Source organism: Cupressus sempervirens, chromosome 3, assembly GCF_028749045.1.
Source record: "Cupressus sempervirens isolate cs-2001-9-10 chromosome 3, ASM2874904v1, whole genome shotgun sequence".
Classification (NCBI taxonomy): domain Eukaryota; kingdom Viridiplantae; phylum Streptophyta; class Pinopsida; order Cupressales; family Cupressaceae; genus Cupressus; species Cupressus sempervirens.
Window position 1 is genome coordinate 320,986,535 of NC_143120.1, and position 23,113 is coordinate 321,009,647.

The 23,113-nt window shown below is 36.9% G+C and overlaps 1 protein-coding gene across 2 annotated transcripts in view; it reads right to left on the reverse strand.

The window, feature by feature from the left end:
- LOC149566284 (NAD(P)-binding Rossmann-fold superfamily protein) overlaps positions 1-23,113 on the reverse strand; it is a 206,992-nt gene that overhangs the window by 119,615 nt on the left and 64,264 nt on the right. For both annotated transcript variants that reach the window (XM_089819692.1, XM_089819691.1), the window contains exons 5-7: positions 4,434-4,568; positions 4,105-4,128; positions 3,763-3,874 (exon numbers count right to left, since the gene is read on the reverse strand). In XM_089819692.1, coding sequence (XP_089675818.1) covers positions 3,763-3,874; positions 4,105-4,128; positions 4,434-4,568 — 271 coding nt within the window. The remainder of the gene's footprint in view (positions 1-3,762; positions 3,875-4,104; positions 4,129-4,433; positions 4,569-23,113) is intronic.

The following is a 23,113-nucleotide window of genomic DNA, read 5'->3' on the forward strand; positions in this document are numbered from 1 at the left end:
TAGCAACATCATGACGCCAAAAAATTGCCTCCATCTAATGTGCAAAAACTTCCTTCGGTCCTTCATTGGTCATTCCGCAGAGAACAACCTTCTTCCAATCGACAACAAAAGTGAAGTCTATTTGTTTAAAGCTCTGAGTGTATTCATCAAGTGTCTCCATCCATTGTATGCCAAAAATAACCTCCATATCATCTAGGTCCACTATGAAGAAATACTCTATCACCATATGATTCGTCACTATGATCCTAAGCTAAGGAACAAAGTGGGTGCAGGGCAGCAGGGTCCCTCTGGCAATCTTGACCTAAAATCCTGCATGTGTCTCTGTGGGTAGACCTCTTCGTTTCACCAGAGATGAGTTTATGAAGTTTAGAGTGGCTCTGCTATCAAGCATCATCATAACCCTTGATCTTTGAAGGATTCCCCATATGCGAAACACTGTGCACCTAGAGCTACTGGCTAGGGCAATAATCCCTCTACGCCATACCAAAGCTGCAATTCTTTCCGTATGGTTCAAACTAACCGTTTTGGTATCTTCGTGGTGTTGGTTGTCTTCAGAGGGAATATCTTCCTATTCGTCCTCATTATCAAACAAGACCTCAATGCAGTGGATTTTTCCTTTCCCAAGGCATTTGTGCCCAGGTTCCCATAGTCCCTTGCAATTGAAACATAGTTTCTTCCTTCAAAGCTCCTATCTGGTTGCTTCATCCAATGATGGCTTCCTTGGAAAGGGTTTATTATCTTTGTCCCTAGAAAACACCAGTTGTTTGGAATGTGAGTAACTATGAGAGGATGACGCCGATGATGGTGCCATACTCTGTGCCTTCTTAATGACCTCCGACAAGGTGACAGGATTGAACCCTTTTACCCAGCCTTTAAGTGGTTATGTTAGTCTGTCCATGAAGAGCACTATACGTATTCTTTCAGAAATGTTCGTGACCAAAACAGAGAGTTTCTAAAATTCTGCAATGTACTGGTCAACCGATCCAGTTTTCTTCAGCTATGCCAAATCTTTGAAATTGAGTTTTGGATCTTTACCATCAAATTGATCTATCAATCTCTCGATGAATTCTGCATAAGTATTTATTTGATCATGCCCCAATGTAATAGTGTCATGATGCCACCATTCATCTGCTACTCCCTCCAAGTGTAATGTCGCAAATTTAATTGCTTCTTCTCTTGGCATAGGATTAAGCTGGAAGTAAATATTGGCCTTCATTACCCACGCTTGCGCAGATATGGATATGGATCCGTCAAATGGAGACAAGTTTACTTTACTCAACTTCCTTTTGAGATCATCGTTAAAATATCCTCAATTTCCACCTCCCAAATATCTCTTTCTTAGATCTATGTAATCTTTGTAGGATGTCTTACTCCAAATTTGCATTCTTCCAGTCTTCTCTCAATTGTTCTTGCATTTTTTTCAAAGGTTGGCTACTTCCCTCCATTTGGTGCCTCTGTCCGTGGAGGGAAAGACAGCATGGAAGGTCAAGAGCGTGTTGGATGAGGGTTTTCTTTACCCGATACCGAGTTCGCACTGTGACCATTTTGCTCACCAGATATTTTATTATGTGCCAATTTCTTGAGAGTTTCTTCCATGAGTCACTGAGTATCATTGATCTGTTCCTGATTCCTCACAAGTTCTCTCGGTAGTGCCATGAGTTCGGCAACTATGGGTTTCGGTTCTCCAGCCATTCTACAAACGGAATGGGTTCTTCTCTTCAAGCTATAAACTCTCATTCACTATCCACAAGCTGGCAGGATTGAAGCTCTGATACCACTATAATGTTCTGCTTCCTAGTAGTAGACGTTGTGATACTCTTATCCTTTGTGACCTCTAATTTCCACTATGCCAAGTTGCTGAAAGGGGTTGTATGGTGGGAAAGAGAGAGGCTAGAAGGTGTACAGTCAGGGAATTGGCGTGTAGAGTTGGTGTTCAATTGTACAATGGTAGAAAGAATGATCCGTACAGTGGCCAAGACAAGCTTTACAGTGGCAAGGACAAACTGTACGACGGCAGCCAATATAATCCGTACAATGATAAAGGACAAGGTCGTACAATGGATCAATTGGTTGTACGGTGGAGGTGGGGTGGAAGATGTACAACGTGAATTGATGTATGTGCAACAGGAAGGCCGTACAGACAAGATCACAAGGATGATGTACGATGGTGTAGATGAATGGTGTACAAGTGGAGGGGAAACTCAATCATGTAATCTAAACTTAGAGATCCAAATTCATTAGATAGAACAAAACAATAATGGAGATTAGAACACAAATAACCTTAAATTAGTATTTGCCAAAAGATGGTGCTCCGATTTGCCAAATCCGAGCAAAGTATTACATGCAACAATGGAATAGGGTGAGGGTTGAATCCCACCAAAACCGCACGAGCCAAATAGGGAAGATCTTTCACTTCCGAAATGGCAAACAGAACTCCAACACAAATTTGTAGTACAAAGAAATAATCCTTAAATGCATCCTTAATGACTAGCTACAAGCCATGCTTAAATACTTGTTCGAAAAAAATTTCCGACGGTGTACAAAAATAGCCGACAACTACACAAACTTACAAAAACAAAAAAAAAATGGGTCCGAGATATACTAAATCAATCAGCCCCATTAAAAATAGTTTGATTAATAATTTATTTTATAGCAAGCACATTATAAATCACACTCATTTTGTCTTTTTGTTCTCTTTTGTACAGTCCAATATTTAGCCCTAGACTTATTGGCTCAATTTATTCACTTATTAATAACTAGTTAATGCCACAGAAGTTTCTCTTCTATGCTTCCCTCTCTCCATCTATTAAGGAATCTTAGAAATTCATCTCCCAAAAATAAATTAGTATCTTTAGGAGGTTGTATAAATTCTTTGTATAGATCTTGGGTTATAAGGTCAGTGCACACTTCATATAGTAAAGTTAGATGTCAAACTATTTCTATCGACTCATCCTTCATATGGTTATTCATAGTGGGTTGAATGTTTGGATATCTTCACTGCCCCGTACAAATCTAGCCACTAGCATGGGATGGACTTCAGCTTCAAATTTGTACTCCTAAATCCAACTCCCTCTTGTAGTCACTTTCTCCACTCTATTTACTCAACGAAGCTTAAAGATCACCTAGTTACTTGGTCCTTACCATAGTGTGATCCATTCAACCTATACTGGTGTTTAATGTCATCCATTATCTTAAATTAGACGCAACTTCTTTAAAGGAATGACATTGAAGTTTGCACTCAATCTAATAAAACTTGTGCTAGAAATAATATATAAAAATAACAAGACAAACTAGATAGAGTATTAACAATATATCTTTATTCACATAAGGTTGCCAAAGAGACACAACTGTTAAAAACTACTAACTACTTGAACCCAACAAGTGAATAATATGTGTATTTTAGTAAACAAATCAAAGGCATGTAAAGCTGCCTACAACCAAATTGAGATAGCAATATATATTATGAATATCCTTTCCGAATCAGCTTCTTAAATGGAAAACTTTCGAAAAATTGCATCTCCTTCTAAGGTACCTCTTTCCCTCCACACATATTAGCAGATGTGATTCTACATTGAAGCTTCAAATGCTCCTATTTTTTTAAGGTCCCATGCTAATTAATTATCAGTATCTGAGACCCATTTTTTACAAAATCCAACTTGAAATAGCCTTTGTCCATGATATAGATTAGATTATTTCAAATATCTGTTAGCCACATGCATTATATGCACAAGAAGTTGCACATGAAATAATAATAAATTGTACCTTGAAAACCAAATAGGAGTTTCCCATCTCGAAGACCAACATTATCTCTTACTGCATTGATCAAGTTTTTCATCCCAATATATTCCACCATCTCTGGTGAATCGCCTTTTATCTACTTGGAGGAGGAGGCAGCAGCAATGCAAAAATTAGTTCAATTTTGTGCAACTGTTAGAAAAAAATTGTACAGTCTAAAAGTTATCAAAATAATTGAGAGTACCAAGTTATAATTAACTATATTCCTAAATTGTGGTAGTATTATATAGGTATAAAGTTAAGTATGGATTCCACCAAACTGCAGGCTAGTTTAAATGCAACACAGTAAGGAAGATAGGTAATTCATACCTCAGGTTCAAAAAACTTGATTCCCTGCAGCCAAACCCAAAAAAACATGAGAAGCTACAAATCACAGTCAACCTTCTAGTAAATGTTTTCAGCTGTCATGAACTTGAACCAATGTTGAGAGCCAAATATTGATTGCAAACAATCAGTGCCAAAATTGGAAAGAGGTCATTACATTACACCCCATTTTAGAACTTCCATTTGAAACTTCATACCAAATTAACAGATTTCCTACTAAACATAAATAATGTGTATGACCCCACAACTCAATAATTAGGTAATATGGTATTGACTCATACTTTAGTTGAAATCAATAAATGTGTACACCATACTTGTTTATATTTTGCTCTGTCAGGTGTGTCCCCTTCCTTTGGTCCAACAATAACAGATATTGCATTGATGACCTTTCTAACACCTTGAAAATACTCAGGAAGCAAACAATCCTGCTGTGTGATATCTCCAACAACCTGAAAATTTCCCATTATATCCAATAAAAAACCTTACTTATTTGCATCAACAACAAAATGAAAACATATCATTTCCAGGATATTGAAGGCTACACGATACACACAACAATAACGCTCTCAGACTTTGAATGCTTGATAAGTGCATGTTGAACACAATAAATCAGCTATCTCATTGTTTCCAATAAGTGTTTTTTCTGTGAAGATTGTGAAAACTATCCACTCTAGCAAAATTATAATTGCATCTGTTAATAGCATCAGTATTACACATGAACACAGCTGTGAACATCATATGAGTATCAGATAAACAATGGCACTCGACATAATTTAATTCCTCACATAATCCACAACTATGAAAGTTTGGTGAAAAACATATCATTTCCAGGATATTGAAGGCTACACGATACACACAACAATAATGCTCTCAGACTTTGAATGCTTGATAAGTGCATGTTGAACACAATAAATCAGCTATCTCATTGTTTCCAATAAGTGTCTTTTCTGTGAAGTTTGTGAAAACTATCTACTCCTTTAGCAAAATTATAATTGCATCTGTTAATAGCATCAGTATTACACATGAACACAGCTGTGAACATCATATGAGTATCAGATAAACAATGGCACTCGACATAATTTAATTCCTCACATAATCCACAACTATGAAAGTTTGGTGAAATACAGATTTTCTACTCATACCATGTTGCAGGCATTATGGAGCGGTATGATAGTTTTAAAAATTATTAAATTGCAAGCATAATTTTAACATTTTTTAAGAAGTTACCCTGTTAATGCAAAAGAGAATTGATGGTGGACAGCTTGAAGATCGAATGCATTCCCATGCATGAGGTCAGTAATATGTGAATCAGAAATAGTATGGCTTCATTGTTCATTTCCAGTGGCACAAACAAAGAAGCTTAAGCTTGGGCAGCATTGGAGAGCCTCAAGTTTGCCTCAGTCAAAACTCACTTACTTTGATAAGATTTCCTGATCTCAGGCTATACACAGCAATCCGACCTCCCCACCATCCCTTATGAGAGGTTTAAATGTATTTTGAAAAAGGCCAGAAAGTGCCTTGAAATTTCAAAAACCTTAGCTTCCCCTACTGCTACAGGGAACAAAACAAGCTGTTGAATCTTTTAGAAAATTCTATTTCCTCTCTTGAAACTATCTCCATGGTCTTGAGCTCAGAAATAGAATAGCCACATTAGGGCCCCTCGATGGGCTTAGATGCTGCTCGTATGGAGATTGACTCTCCTCGCTCACAAGATCATTGGAAGTTGATTTTTCTACAAGAAAGAAACATGAGGGAAGAAATAAAATAATAGAAAATTGGAAAAGAAGTGCTCAAGAACCAAGAAACCCAAAGCAAATACATACCTAGACAATTGATTTGTAATGTGTCACAAGAAATCAAGTGTTGACTTTATCACTTTATCACTCGATTAAAACTTTTGCAAGTCACCTAAAGACAACCATTTACGATACTTGTCCCTGTAGGCAATGGTATAGTGAGATAAATCTCTCCTCTCAGCAATAGGGGAGGCTCACCCTTCTTGCTGAGGTAGTTTCCATAGAGACAACTGAATTTGACAAAATGGGTGGTTCTCTTAAGCAACACCTCTTTTTTTCAAGAATGATACATGGAAAAACAACTACTTGAAACTTAATAAAAAGTATCTATTGCTAAGGTAATATTGGTGGCTCAATAGTCGACTTGAGAACAACTCCTAGGACAACAGCTATGATTATATTTGGCAGATTAATAATAAAGGCCCAAAGTCTCTCACGATTAATCTTTTTTGATGAAAAATCAGAATAAGTAGCAAAGCGCAGTGTCTCATGCTAACTATCCTAACTGAAATAAGATACTTAAAATTAAAGCTCAAAGTAACAAAAAGTATTTGAAGCCGCTATTTAACTAGCAAAAATCCATTTCTTGAAGCTCAAAGGCTTCAAGAAACCAAATTGAGTGCTCAAATGATTCCCACAAATAAACCATAAATTGAATGAAAGATACATTGATCAATGCAACATAAGGATACACCAATCAATCTCAAGCTTCACAACAAAGAGTTTGGGAACACCTGTTTCTAGATGCAAGAGTATCCTCGATGTAAGGGAAATCTTTCATCACCCAAAAATACTTTTGTTTTTTTTTTCAATAAGGGTTGTTTCAGTGCAAAGTTGTTATTTGTGAAAACTTACTATTTTTAGTAAGTTGATCATACATGTAATGCCTGTTCCCCTTCGTAGGCGAAGGTTCCGTATTTGACAATTCCCTCAGTTAAACATCAGCTTGTATAGCCTGCATGGTGGAATCTAGAAGTCCATACAGTGGAGAAAAGGGCAGCCATAGAATATGAAGAAGCAATCTGTACTACCTAGATGTCGTATAGTAATGATGGCCTGGAGGCCCTATGGACTGTATGTCATACGGTGATGTATCTAAGCTGTACAATGGGGGCACTATTCCGCATGGTTGTTTGTGGGATTTGTACGGTGTTGTTGTAGCAGTCCGTATGATGCAAGTATGGAGGGACTCCAACAGAGAAGGTGATTTTGTATGGTGCAAATACAATGTTCGATGGAGGCCGTATGGTTAGCGTGTATGAGGTAACGGAATGTAATAAATTTCCAATGTATTGCAAGCATCCACGCAAGAAAGATAAATTGCCACAAATAACAATTATATTGCAGGTGATAGCACATAGATAAAAAACAATAGCACTTCAAATTTCCCAAGTACAGATGATGGATAAAATGTCAGTATATATAATTACACACGAAATGTATATTCGCAAAAGAAGATGGTGCTGCAGATGTGCCGCACCCAAAGCAAAGCAGAACATAACGGAATAGGGTGAGGGTTACATCTCACCAAAACTGGAAGAGCCAAGTAGGGAAGATCTTTCACTTCCAAAATGGTGAACAAAAGAGAATCTCAAAGGGAATTCACAGTACAAAAAAAAATAAACCAAATCGCATACCAACTACTACCTACATGTCGTACTTAAATACCCATAGGGAAATCTTTTCCAAGGGTGTACAAAGATAGCTGACGGCCACACCTACCTATGGAAACAACTAAATAAAAAATGGGTCTGGGATATACTAAATCAATCGGAACCACAAATACAAATATTATTAACTTGGGCCCCATATAATTGATTAAAGTAACTCATTAAAGGTCATTTTGTTATATTATTTAAATTTTGGGACCAGTTAATTAATTAATATAAATTAATTATTACATTAAAATTTGGGGACATGACAATACAAGCTCAGAATGTTTTGATTTCACAAGTCGAGGTTCATCTTAGATATATCAGCCTACCAGTTGAGTTTTATTACCATACCATCTGTATTGATGAAGTTATTGAGAATTTCTGGTGCAAAATCTTTGAACTCAATTTTGAAGGCCTTGGAGGCTCTAAAACGAGGTTGAGGGCATTGCAGCTTAGGAGGTGTCATTTTTGAAATGTGGTTATAATAGTTAGTCGGAGCTACACTTAAAAAGTTATGTTCTTTGGAAGTTGGGCTACCTGAAATTATAAAAATGAAATTATTTGGGCTGACTCTAATGTAAAAAAATATGAAAAATAATAATAATTTAGGTTGGTTGGCCTCAAGGGTTAGGGCTAAAATTCTAGAAACTTCATGGGTGGTGGAAAATTTCCTATATAAAGAAGGTCATAGAATTGTCTAAGGCAGTTTAGGGTTGTTGGTGGTGGCTCTATCTTACAAAATATTATAAAGAGAATGCTCATGGGGCTTCCCATGTTGTATTTCTGATTTTTGTAATTCCATAGTCTTGGAGATTATAAGAAGCCCATTTTTTGTTCTTGCAAATTGCTATTATTTCTCTATTTTTGTTATGTGTTTGTGGTATTAAGGGGAGTACCCTTCATCACTTCTTCTATTCATTTCAGAATTTCTGCATCAAGAAATACAAAGCTTTCAAGTCACAAGAAACTTCAGCATAGTCTCCTTGCACATCAAAAAAATAAATAATTTACAATTAACTCTTTACTTTATATAAGAAAAGAAGAGAGAAAAAGGTGGAGAGAAAGGGGGAAACCCTCAACCACCTTGACTTATTCTATAACTACCTATGACTTATCCAAAGTTGTATGCCTAAAGCACTGCCAACTCGATAGCATGAAGCATGTATACTAGTATATGTAATCCTGTATTTACAAAGTGTTATGCTTCTACATAGAGTCTTCCATAAACTATATATATTCCTAAAAAGCAAGAAATATAAGTGCCCAAAACACTTAGAAGCAATCTTTATAAAGTATCAACCAGCTTTCCAAACTTCTGCAGAGACTCATAAAATCACAGCATTTGGTTCACCGGTATGTTGTGCAATGATGGTCACTTTCTAAAATGTGTTGGCACCTTCTAAAATAACATTGTTACATTCCCTCATCTTATCTTGCAAAACACTCAATGAAGATTTCCAGCTTGCCAACATATCTATCATGCTGAAATTGAAGTCATTTGTCTCAAGTTGTAGACAAATATCTTCTATGAACTAAGTTAGGATATCTTCTTTGTTAATCAATTCACATTTTCGACAAAAATTCTAGCATGTCAACTCTTGAAAGCCTTTATTGATCAAGCTCACTTTGATCTCAACCACTAGTCGTATGTCTTGTTCATTGTTGGCTATAAGATGTAAATAGTCATAATACATCATCACAGGAAAGATGACCTCATACTCATACAAGATGTCGCGACCAACCTTCATGCTTCCTCAAACCTCTAGATCTCTATCCAAAAGACTGAGATGATGGTTGAATGACTAGAAGTTCATTCAATGCATTTGTTATTTTCTTTCCATTCTTCAATACTCTATATGCATCTTGAATCATTCGTACACCTTGTGCTTCTATGTGACTGTGCAACTCATCCACAGCCTTGGCTTTACTTTCAACCTATACTACACATTCTGAAGGAATAGGATCAGCTGTCAAAAAAGAAACAATCCTAGGGATTGTCCTGAAAGGCCTTGTACTTGGCAATGCTATCCCAAATGATTACAAGATCGAGAGTTCCTGTATTTCGTTCCACTACATTCACCTTGATAACCATGGTGTTGCATCTTTTCATAACCTCTAACTCTCTTTAATGAATTGTCCGTTGTCATATGAAATCTTGATGTGATCAAGCTTTTCTCATTCTAGTTGTCGTGAATTCTCCTTTGTAGATAGGCACATTCTGGATTCTCTAACTCTTTGAAAACCTTCTTGACGATGTCTGGATGTAAACTCAGAATAACTTTCCGTCAACACCTTTAACTCTCTTTTTTTTGATGTAAAGTGTTTGGTGCATGGGAATGCTTGCAAATGAAGATTGTTGATTTTCAAACGTGACTTAGGGTCTTCAAGACATTATTGCATGAAAAATGACAACATGTAAGTGCAACATGTAACAAGGAATGAAAGATGAGATGAGATGCGAATGCAGATGGACGATGCACATTACATGTAAGTGCGACTAACAGATGAGATGTAAAGCATGGAAAGATGCAAAAACATGTATGTGCTCACAAAGGCGCAAATGCATATGGATAGATGGAAATGGAAAATGGAAAAGGGATAATGAACTTTATGGTCATCTTTGGTGAAAAGGTGAAGTCAAAGTACATGAAACATGAAAAATGTTATCCTTTTGACTTTTCAAAAAGTGACTTCTAGTGAAAATATGACTTTTGAGATGCTATTACATGTAAGGCTTCTCGTGCAATCGTTTTGAGTGAATGGATGTGAAAAGTGAGATAAGTGAAAATGGAAGCGAAAAATGAGATTACGTGCATGTATGGATGATGAATGAGATGGAAAACATGTAATCACATTTTTCGGATGAGATGCAAAGTGATGTGACATGGAGGATGGAAGTGAAATGTGATGATGCTTTCGCATGAAGTGAAACAACAACAAGTTCTTGGGAAAGAACTTGTAATTTCTCCTAAGTGGAGAAAACTGACAAGCAAGCACAAAGCACAAAAAAATCAAAAGAAAAACGTACCTTTGGAAAGTGACTCAAACATATCAAGATGCAAAGCACTTCAACACAAATTCGAATTTGGAAATAGGGGGAAAACCAAAAACAAAAAAATGGACAATTTCTTCATTTTTAAAGGAAAAATTGACTTTCCCTGGCATCGATTTCAACAAGTGGCAATCATCAAGCAATAATGTGCGTCGAATCAGCAAAATAAGCACAAATTAAATAGCAAGAAAGAATAAGTCCATTTACATGAAGATTAAGTGCCAAAAATGAAGGAAAAGATGCTCCAATGTTGAAGATGTCTTCAAAAACACTTTGACTTTTTCCAACTTTGCAAATTCGAATGGGAGAGGGCAGAAAACAAGGAGTTTTGTTGAAAGATGCAAAAATGTTCCCTATTCATGCTCCATGATCCAATGTTTTTGGCTTGTGGGAATTTTTGGTGAAAAACATGTTTCACCAAGAAGCATGATCAAAATGTTTTGATCATTAAAGGTCAAAACATGCATCAATATACAATGCAATCACCATAAAACACCAAATCGATTCATCATTGTGCGAAAACGTGGGTCAAAAAAGGATCTATTTGGAGTTATTTCCAAAAACGTGCCTTAGGATAGAGCTTCCAAAAACTATTTTCAGCGTGATAAATCAATTCTTGATGTTAGAAAAACCACTGCCAAGCAAAAATGACCATAATGGGAAAGATCTCATGCAAATCTACCAAGTAAATATCTCACAATGAGCAAAATCGGGTTCTTGGAGAGCAAATGCATGTGTTCCTCCAAAATTAGACCTTTTAGAGGGCACATGTTTTAAAATATGCTTTTGGTCAAAATCGGACCTTTTGGAGTGACATGCATATTATAAAAACTCTCAACAAAAAAAATCGGACCTTTTGGAAAGCATAACACATTTTAAAACATGCATATGGTCAAAATCGCACCTTTTGGAGTACAATGCATATTTTAAATTGTATCTCACTTTTTTGATGTAATGACACATTTTAAGTGAAAGTGCACACTTTGGGTGTAATGACACCAAAAAGGTCCACTTTTGATAGCCTTCTGTTTTTGAGTTGAACTTTATATGCAGTGACATGTAAAATGTCCACTTCTAATGTATTTTACATGTAATTGCATATAAAATGTCCACTTTTGATAACTTAAAGTTATATATCAATTTAATTTTAATAAAATGTTACTTTAATGGGACATAAACAATATTTCTATATCATATTAAAAATATACCACATAAATTTTATTTTATTTTTAAATTATCATTTAAATAAAAATTTGATTTAAATATCAAAAATTAAACTATATAGTCAAAAAGTAACTCCACTTAAAATTATAACATAAAGTGCACTATAGTTACTTTAAGTGAAAATTTAAACGATAAAGTAACATAAAAACATAACAAAATGTTATATTTTTCAAAAAGTGAAAGTCAAATTGAAAATATAACATGATATTCACTCTTCGTGTTGTTGCATCAAAAAGGTCTACTTTTGAGACCCTAAAACGGCCATATCTCTTGACTAACAACTTCGATTACACTCTAGGTTAGACGAAATCAAAAGGAAAACTGAAAGCCTTCACATGAGCGAAACCAAAGGACTAAAAACTAACAAACGTGCACTCAAAAGCAACAAAAAAGATGATGAAGGCCTCAAAAATCAAGCATAGGCTCGATAAAAAGCAAAATGATGAGATGTCCCCTCGTCTAGACCTTGGAAGGAATGTTGGAATCTACAACAAATTGTTAGTACAATAGAAAATGTATAAAATTCTATTAGAATTATTGTACTAATAGTATAAAGACTACCCCATCTAACCCTTCCTAATCCTTCTGAAGAAACTCTTCTCAAATCACCTAACCCTCTAGTGAGAATTGTTTCCCGATTAGGTAATCGTCATATAAAGAGCATCTTCCAAAGGCCTCTTTCAAGATCTCCGATTAATCACTTGGTAGAGATCCCACCTCTACCAAGCCTCGTCTCTGACATATGCATATGTTTAACCACTAAAATATATATTGTCTCTAAGAGATTTTCTATAAATCTCTCTCTAGGTCCCAATTTGGAATCCCGACATTCAATTAAGAATGCCCTCTATTTCCTAATTTCTCTTCAAAGAAACTCAACATTCGAATGAATACCCTCTACCAATCTCTTACTTGGTCTCAGTAACTATGAGGTTCTGCTAATTTAAGAAATCCACATCAACTAGTAATAACACTCAGTATTACTCTTAAATCATTGATGATAAATAATCAAGATTGCATGGACCTTACTTTTGATATTTCTCTTATTCCCAGATATGAAAGGTTGTATGGATAATATACTTCTCTTATTGTCCATCAAACTACCACTATTTAATCAATCTATGATTGTCCAAGTCTCTTAATTTCCTTAGTTTTCCATGATGCCTTTGTGAACTATGTTTTGCTGATGATCCTGTGCTCATTCCTATTTGTCTTGAAATAATCTTGTGCAGCGGCTTTGCATTAGCATTTATCTATCTCTCCTTCTTATTGCTATGGTAATGAATCTTCGATGCTTTCCCTTTCTATTCCTAGTTGGAACTATTGTTATAGTTTATTGCCTATACAGTCTTTATTCTAGCAAAGCGTTTGTCCCTTATGTAACTCTTGGTCTACTCTTGCATTTCAATTGGCTTATTTGTGTGTAGCGTAGTCATCCATTTTTGTCTCATTCCCAAAAAAAATCATATATAACTCCCAATTATAAATGTATTTGATATACCTCATGACTGAGATGATGCTAGCTCTATCTGCTTATGTCAGAGGTGATAGAACTCATTTTTCTCTATTCTTCAATGATGCCTTCTTCAATTTGATTGATTGATGCTTGATGGATATTTCTATTTTTTTTGGTAATATTTTTTTTATTCAATTGAGAAGGCTCACATACATAATATTTGATGTTCCTTCAATACTCAACGATGACATATCTTGCTTGTTATTGGTAGATATAACCTGACTTGGAATCTCCTTCATTGACGATTCTTGGTGCGATTATGTTTGTAACACAATTTATCTTATTCCTGTCAAGTATGTTACAAACTCTAGGTGCTAATGTGTTGTTCATCAAATCATGCCCTTTGATGCCATGTCTTCCCTTCATGTTTGTTTTCCATTACCGTCATTACACATTCCATTTTATCTCTGTCTCTCATAACCTCAATCCTCTAATGGTCAATGCCCAAGTCTCTTCATCAGGTCTCTAAATCAACATTGGCAGAAGACGGGTTGTGTAATGTCCCCAGTTCCTCCTATTCAAAAATAGGGATATTAACCTAAAAACCTTAATATTATTCATTATCTTTTAGAGTTTCCATATGTTTTCTTATCATATATTCTGATCCTTCCCTTTTGAATTTATTCTCCTTATATATCAAGTCCATATTATGCTCAAAATACATGACCAATCGAGAGCAATTATTAATATTAGTTTAATAAATGTTTAACTATAATTATATTTATAATTTAGATTATATTTTACCTTTGATTAATAAGGTTTGTTTAACATTATCTTATATTAGATTTTATTATAATCATCTTTTATTATGATATTTCTTCTTGTTATTATTATAATATATTTAATAATAATATTATTATAATACTATAATAATATTATAATATCATTATCATATTATGTTTTCTTGTTTAATTATTCCTTCTTGGCTACTATCATATTATAATATTATTATCAACATAGTTATTATAATATTATGTTCTCTTTTAAGATTATAAAATTAATTATTTCTTTGACTCATTATTATTGAATTTATTGGAAAAATAGGGGACATGACAGGTTGTCTTTTTATCTGTTGAAGTAATGAAAGGAATAATTTTTTTACTTGCTTCCCCTCGTGAATCCATTCATATCTTCCCCAAATTATATGAATATTTCTATAGTTATATATATATATATATATATATATATATATATATATATATATATATATATATATATATAATTTTTATTTTTTTTCTGAGGATCTTCCTCCCTTATATTGTTTGCTGGCTGTATTGTCCTGAACATATATGTGAACGTGTTCATTTATCTTCCTATTCTTTTCTCTGAGATTTTGCTCTGTCTCCTCTTCTTCTCATATTCCTTTCCTGCCTATATCGTCCTCTCCCTAGTTGTGTTCCGATATTTGTTTTCCCTTCCTTCCTAGCCAATCATAATATTTTCTCTTTTCTTATATATTATTGATTCTATAGATTCAGCGGTCACAACCTTTAGTGACTAATCAATCAAGTTTGTATTATAATTCAATTTATTCTTAGTGTATTTAATATGAATATATATTATAAATATTTAGGTTTATATATTTATTTAAATATTGATCTTATCATAATTTATTTTAATAATATCACGTATTATCAATACATAATTATCCTATAATTATCACAGTCTTTTAATCAATCAATTTATCATAAATATTATTTCTTCTAATTTCAAACTGCAAAAAGAGGGGTAAAAATTTATTAAGACAGAAAGGAATACAACAAGGAGAGCTCAAAAAGGAGCTCGATCCTGAGCAACAAGATCATCAAATTCTTGCACCATCTCAAAGGACAGTTGCCTCCTATCCCTAATATTCCAACCCGGATCATGACTAGAAGCCCATTTGGCTAAACAATCAGCAGTTCTATTCCATTCACGAGGAATATACGTGAACCTAATGAACTAAAAAGAGGAAAAGAAGAAAAGAATCTGCTTAACAACAATGGCCAGCTGCCAACTAACATCCTCAAGCTCTTGCGAAGAAAGCATGTTCACCACCACCTGGGAATCAGACTCACAAATAATCTTACTCCATCCCCGCAAACAACACTGTTCCACAGCATATAAAATAGCCTGAGCTTCCATGAGAATGTTAGTATAATCACCCTTATGAACTGAGAAGAAAAATTTAACATCCCCAGAACTACAACGAGCCACTCCACCAATACCAGCCGGACCAGGATTCCCACGGGAAGAACCATCAGTGTTAATTTTCAGAACTCCACAGGGAAGAGGAGTCCAGTGCCCATCCCGGTTAACCCGACCCTTCCTCTGATGGTGACGCTGCCTGGACATACAAGGAAACCTATGAGCTGCAACCCCATCGTGCAGATGAAAATTGAGGCGATTACAGATAGCAAGATCAACCGGATCCATACCCCCATCAAGCTCACACTTCACAAGAATAGTTTCCTGAAGAGAATGTAATATATTCCACCAAAGATGCAAAACACCAAGCCGAACATCTTGGAATATGCGACGATTCCTCTCCAACCAGATATGCCAAAGCATGAAAGATGGGCCAGCAATCCAAGCAGCATGGAGAGAAGAAGACTTAGAGGGAGCACTACCCAAGAGGACCCAGAACTCAGGCAAAGAGGAAGCATGCCGACAAGAGAAACCCCAAGCGCTCCACCAAAGGTGCCATATCTGAGTAGAATAGGAGCAATGGAAGAACAGATGGGAGACAGACTCCTCTCCATTACCACACAAAACACAATAAGAGGGGCCCTGAAATCCACGTTTACAAAGATTATCCCAGGTAAGACAACGGTTGTGAGACACTAGCCACATGAAAAAATTGCACTTGGACCAAGAAACTTTATTCCAAACTTGCTTCCACAAAAGGGACCTCAGCATCCCCAAATAATTGTCGAGTTATCTCTTGATACCCAGCAGAGACATGATATTTACCAGACAAGGTACCGCCCCAAGCCAAAACATCTGGACCAAGCAAAGAAGAACACTCTCTAGAGGCCAGAATTTGAGAAAGCTCCTGACGATCCATGTCTGTACCTCCAAGAGGCCAATCAGAAGAATGCTTCCATCTGTAACCAACAACAGGTCCCAATTGATAAGGAGTCTTGTAATGAGCCACTTTATCCCATCCAGCAGCAAGAAAAGAGTCACAAAGAGGCTGAAGATGAGGGTATATGGATAAAATGGAAGGGAATCCATCCCAAGCATCAGACCAAAACAAAGCCTGAGAACCTCCTTTACATATCCAGAACAGACCCCTCTTCACCAACATCGCACCTGTCTTCAAAGTATGCCAAACCATTGAGCCACGACCTTCAAGAGGAAGTGCAGAAACAGAGCAAGGATCACCACCATGAAAATATTTATGAGTGATAATACGATCCCAAAGTTGATGTTGTCCAGAGCACCATCGCCAATAAAGTTTAGCAGCCAAAGCTTGACTACTCAATAGAGCAGATCGAAGACCAAGACCACCCTCCTTTTTAGGCCTACAAACAGTTGCCCAATTAACCAAGCTCCATTTAGTACTACGCAAATTACCACTCCAAAAAAATTGTCGAGAAAGAGCATCAAACCCCTTGAAAAAGTAAATAGGTGCAGCATGAACCATGCATCTATAAGTAGGAAGAGCTTGGATAACAACTTGAAGAAGAGTAACCCGGGCAGCAGTAGAAAGCCATCTATGAGTCCAATGATTTACCTTATCCTGAAGCTTAGTAATCAAATTTTGCCAGAAGAGACGTGGCTGCCTGGAAACAGCAATAGAATGCCAAGATAAGTCAAAGGAAGTGAACCTATCTGAAACCGTAAGATACCAACAATCCTGTGCTGAATAGAATCAGGAGTGTTAAAAAAGTAAATGAAAGATTTGTGGTCATTAACTTTCTGGCCTGAAGCTGCCAAATAAACGTCCAAAGCATGTCGAAAGGCTTCAGCTTCCTTGATCCTAGCAAGACCGGCAAGAGCAGAATCATCAACAAATTGAAGATGGGAAAGAGAAGGTAAGCCATTACCCCACCGCCAGCCTTGAATAGAATTCTGGGACACCTGATGCTTAATGAATCTGCCCAAGCCTTCAGCCATGATGATGAATAGATATGGGGAGAGAGGGTCACCCTGGCGGAGGCCTCTAGAAGCACCAAATAGTTGAGAAGGTTGACCATTAATAAGAACAGAAAAAGAGGCAGAAGTAACACAACTCATAATCCAACTCACCCAGTCAGAGCTAAATCCAAAAGAAAGAAGAATACTCCTTAGGAAGCTCCATTTAACTCTATCATAGGCCTTAGCCATATCCAGCTTAACAAACATGGCTCTCTCCCTTGAAGTAGCCATAGAGTGAATAGCCTCAGTAGCAATAACCACCCCATCCAAAATTTGTCTGCCAGCAACAAAACCACCTTGTTCTTCTGAGATAATAATGGGAAGCCACCTTTTCAGTCTCTCAGCAATCAACTTAGTAATAACTTTGTAAACCACATTACATAAGGCAATTGGTCTAAAAAACTCCAATTGATTAGCACCCTCTCTCTTAGGAATAAGAGTCAAGAATGTAGAGTTCAAAGCTCGAAGCATCTGCTTGCTAGCATAGGATTCTTTAACCACCTCCAACAAATCATGATTAATGATGTCCCAAAATTCTTGAAAGAATTCAACTGGAAAGCCATCAGGACCAGGAGCCTTCCCCTTAGGCATTCCAAAGACCACCTCCTCCAGCTCTTCCAAAGAGATAGGACGCATGAGATAATCATTCATTTCCTGAGTGATAAGGGAAGGAATACAGGACAAAATAATATTTTCTTCATTATCAGCAAGAGGAGAGACCTCAGAGAAGAGGGTAGAGAAGTACGAAATAGCCTCTTGGAACAAAGCTAGCAAGGAATTCAGTTGGATACCTTGAGAATTAACCAAAGAAGAGATAGTGCTCTGATTCCGACGAGATTGCACTATTTTATGGAAAAAGGCAGTGTTTCGATCACCTTCCTGGAGCCAATCAACTCTAGCCTTTTGCTTCCAAAAAATTTCCTCTCGAAGTTCCCATTCTTCTAGAGCTCTAGAAGCAAGGGATTCAGCCTTGCCAAGATCCTCTGAGAAACCTTGATCTCTAATCTCCCTTGTGATGACATCAAGATCTTCTTGAGCAAGCCTCTTCATAAAGTGAAGGTTCCCAAAGCATTCCCTATTCCATATCTTGAGCTGCCTTTTAACATATTGAAGCCTTTTAGAAAATGAGAACATTGCAGTACCATATGCAGGAGCACCATCTTTCCACCAACAAAAAACGAAATCATGAAGAGAGGAGTCATGAAGCCACATCAACTGGAACTTAAAAGGAGGATGCTTCGGAACATAAGCCCCGATAGCGAAAAATTTGATTGGCCAATGATCTGAACCCCTCCAATCAAGGATTTCTGAAGAGATAGTAAGGATGCCACTGACCCAGAAGCAAGAAACAAGAAATCTATCCAGACGTTCTGAGATAGCAGCAACACCAGTCCTGCGATTATTCCAGGTATAGAGACCATTAGAAGGCTTAACATCAAAGAGATGCAAAAGAGATATGTGTTGCCGAAGAAGAGCAGAAGAAGGCCCCAATCTAGCCAAACCACCATGCTTCTCCTCCAAACTTAAAACTGAATTGAAGTCCCCTACTAACACCCAAGGATGATAAGGATGACAATTTCTAACATATTGAATATGTTCCCAAAGTTCCTCCTTTCCCACAAAATGCAAGACAACAGTTGGCTCTATCTAGGAAATGTTGCTCGTTTGTTCTTGGAAACAAAAAGTGACATAGAATCCAGTTCTCTAAGTGCCTTTATCCACTCCATTGGGTAATAGAGTCAGGCAAAAAAAGAAAACAAAAAACAAAACTACAACTCAAAAACCAAAACTATGTACAAGGGGTACTTATCTGATAATTATTGAAAGCAATGTTTCAGATGCTATCCAATTTAAGGCATTGGTGTTCCATCACGATATGCAAGCCAAAAACTATTTTCACCCGCAATCTGATGAATTGTAAAAGGACCTTGCCAAAGAGAATCAAATTTACCATGCATTCCTTTTCGTTCTCACCTCTCGTCCTAGAGTAGGACATGATCACCAATTTGAAATTCTTGATACTTGGCCTTTTGTCAAAAAGAACTTTAACTTGTTGCTGATGAGCAGCAAGTGTGTCAACTACTTCTTTTCTTCATTTCTCCAACTGTTGAAGAAACATAATCCTCTTATCTAGTGCATCTGAATTAGTTTCATCTTTGATGGCTTGTACCAACTTAAGAGCGGGAAGCTCTAAAGTTATTGGAATCTCAACATTGATCCCGTATAGCTAACTGAAAAGGTGATATCCCGATTGCCTGCTTCGGAGTAATCCAATCTACCCACAAAGCATCAAATAAAACCTTGTGCCAGGTTCGCTGGTTTGAATCAACCAACTTCTTCATGATATTCACCAATTTTTTGTTGCTTGATTCCGCTTGACCATTACCTTGTGGGTAATCGTCAGATGCATGTGCCAAAGTAATCCCATGATTGAAACCGAAATCAATGACTTCATTGGAAGAGAAAGCAGTTGCATTATCTGTGACAATCTTATGAAACTCCAAAACGTGAAATTATGCTCTGCTTTAGAAAATCAAAAATTATCTCAGATGTACATCCTTTCACCGGAATTGCTTCAACCCACTTGGTAAAATAATCTATCGCTGCTAAGATATGAGTATGACCTTTACTCGAAGGTGGATTAATAGTGCCAATAAAATCAATTCCCCACTGTTGAAATGGCTCATCGCTTACAACTAGCTTCAATGGAAGGGCAACAAGTTTCTGCTTACCAACAAACTGCTGGCATAATTCACACTTCTTTATCCACTGATAGACATCTTGAAAAAGCGTGGGCCAATAATACTGTGCTCTCAGAATCTTCTTCTTTATCCACTGATAGACGTCTTGAAAAAGCGTGGACCAATAATACTGTGTTCTCAGAATCTTATGTGCAGTGACAGGTGCTGAAAAATGTCCACCACATACTTGATTATGAAAGGAATCCAAAAGTTGTACTTGCTGACTTTTATCAACACATCTTAAAAATGTTCCATCCAATGCTCGCTTGTACAGACCATTTTCCCACAGAACAAAACTTGAAGCTTTCAACTTAAGAGTCATTCGTTCTTTGTATGTCAAATGTGGAGGACATTCACCATAGCTCAAATAATAAGCCATGTCGGAAAACCAATCATCCGTAGTGCTAACAAACAATACAAGAATTCTAATCTTCAACTTGCAACGGTCCATTTTCAGCCATAAGCTAAACAAACTAACTTGGCAGGTCTTATCTCCATATCATACTCCTGAACCTTGGCTATCCAATTTCCTCTTTTCGTACCAAAATCCTACTAAGTCAGGATAGTCTTGACAGTAGTATCTGCAATTAGAGCAATGCTATGAGAATTCAAAATGTAGAACCTAAAATGCTTCACTGCCTTGACAACAACATAAGCATGTTTCTCCATTTGGTTGTATTTCAATTCATGACTCTTCAGAAGACAGCTCATAAATGAAATAGGCGATTCAATACCTTCATTATTTCTCTACATCAGAATAGCAAACAGAGTATGCTCTGAAGCATAATTGTACATAATGAAGTGATTAGTATAATCAGGACATACCAACACAGGATCTTGTGCTATAGCGTCCTTAATTTCTGCAAATGCTTTCCTTCCTTCTTGGTTCCAATGGAAAGTAATCTTTCCTTTCATCATTTCAACAATATAACGAGTACATTCAGCAAAATCCAATACAAACCTTCTTAGAAAATTCACCTTTCTGAAGGAAGAATGAACTATTGTTTTACTTGATGGTAGAGATAACCTTTGAATTGCTAGTACCCTTTCAGGATCAATTTTAATACCTTCCTTCGACACAATGTGTCCTAGAAGTTTTCCCTCCATCAAACCAAAAACACACTTTTTGGTATTCAAAGACACGCCATGTTGTCTCCATTTTTCTAAAACTTGTCAAAGATGAAGGAAATGATCTTGACATTACTTGGAATAAATAGTCAAGTCATTGTAATATCCCTATCTAAGTATCTCCGTGGAAATGCTGAAATGGCTATGGAAGAAGAAAGGAAAGGCCATACGGCCTGATGGTGAGTCACCAACAGGTAGAATTCCGTCTGTAGAGCTGACCTAGAAGGACTACAATGTTCATACGGTAAGTAGAGGGTGGCGTACGATCTGAGATGAAACTGTACGGTAAGGTGAGGTGATGCTCGTAGGTAACAAGGGAGACTGTACGGTTGATATGTGGAGGCCATATGGTATGTAAATGGAGGTCGTATGGTAGATATTTGGCTGGTCGTATGGAATGCAAATGAAGGCCGTAGAGTAGAATGGAGAGCAATACAGCTGAACTTTGTAGCCGTACGGGTAGGTGAAGTGAAGTTACACTAAGTGTGGTGAGTGGCGAATGGGGCACGGATGGTCAAACAAGTTCAATTATGCACCTTGAACTATTAATCCTGAATTCATCAAACAACGTCAAACAAGAATGGAGATTTGAACAAGAATATCCTTCAATTAATATATGCCAATAGATAGTGCCCCGATGTGCCAGATCCGAGCAAAGTATTACAGGCGACAGAATAGGGTGAGGATTAAATCCCACCGAAATCAAAAAGCCAAGTAGGGAAGATCTTTCACTTCTGAAATGGACAACAACATAGAATTCCAACGAGAATTCGCAGTACCAAAAAAAAATCCAAAAGAATGCATACCTATGACTACCTACAAGTCGTGCTTAAATACTTGTCGGCAAAATTTTCTGAGTGTACAAAGATAGCTAACGGCTACACTTAGCTACGAAAACAAAACTAAAATGGGTCCGAGATATTTTAAATTAATCAGCTCATTAACAATGAATAGATTAATAATCTATTTTATGATAGGGATATTACAGTCCTCCCGTCCCAAATTTTACTTGTCCTCAAGCAACTCCAATGTCGGATGTTGTAGAATGTGCTCGCCTTCCTAGGTTGTGTCATCTAGCAACAAGTGTTTTCGCGTACCAAAAATTCCTTCATTGTTCAACTCTGCAAGGTCTTCTTACGTACTTCAATAACCCCGGCTGATTCCAATATGAGCTTTCCTTCTTCATTGAGCAGCAGAAGGTCTATAGCTACCGTGACATTCTGTCCCACAACTTTTTCAGGCAAGAAACATGAAAGATGTTATGAATATGGCTCCCCTCCAAAAGTTCTAGCTCGTAAGCGACTTCGTCGATGCGGTGAGCTACACGATAAGGGACATAAAATCGTGGCTTCAGATTTTCTTTTCCCTTTTAATTCAATGAGGATTGGCAGTATGGATGGAGCCTGAGATAGACCAAGTCTCCTACTTCAAAACTCCTCTCTATTCGGTGTCTGTTGGCTTACATCTTTTGTTGATTTTGTGCCCGTTGTAAATTTTCCTTCAGGCATCTTAGGATGTCTTGTCCCTCCTAAAGCCAATCCCTTGCCCTTGGTGCACGACTATCACCTAGAATTGTGTTGATGAAGGAAAAGGGTTCGTACCCATATAAAGCTTTGAATGGTGTCATCCCGATGGACATCTGGTATGTGGTATTGTAACAATATTCCCCTAGATGTATCCATTTGACCTACGCCCATTGTTGTGCCGATATGTAGTTCCGGAGGACGTTTCAAGCCACTTGTTCACAATCTTCATCTGTC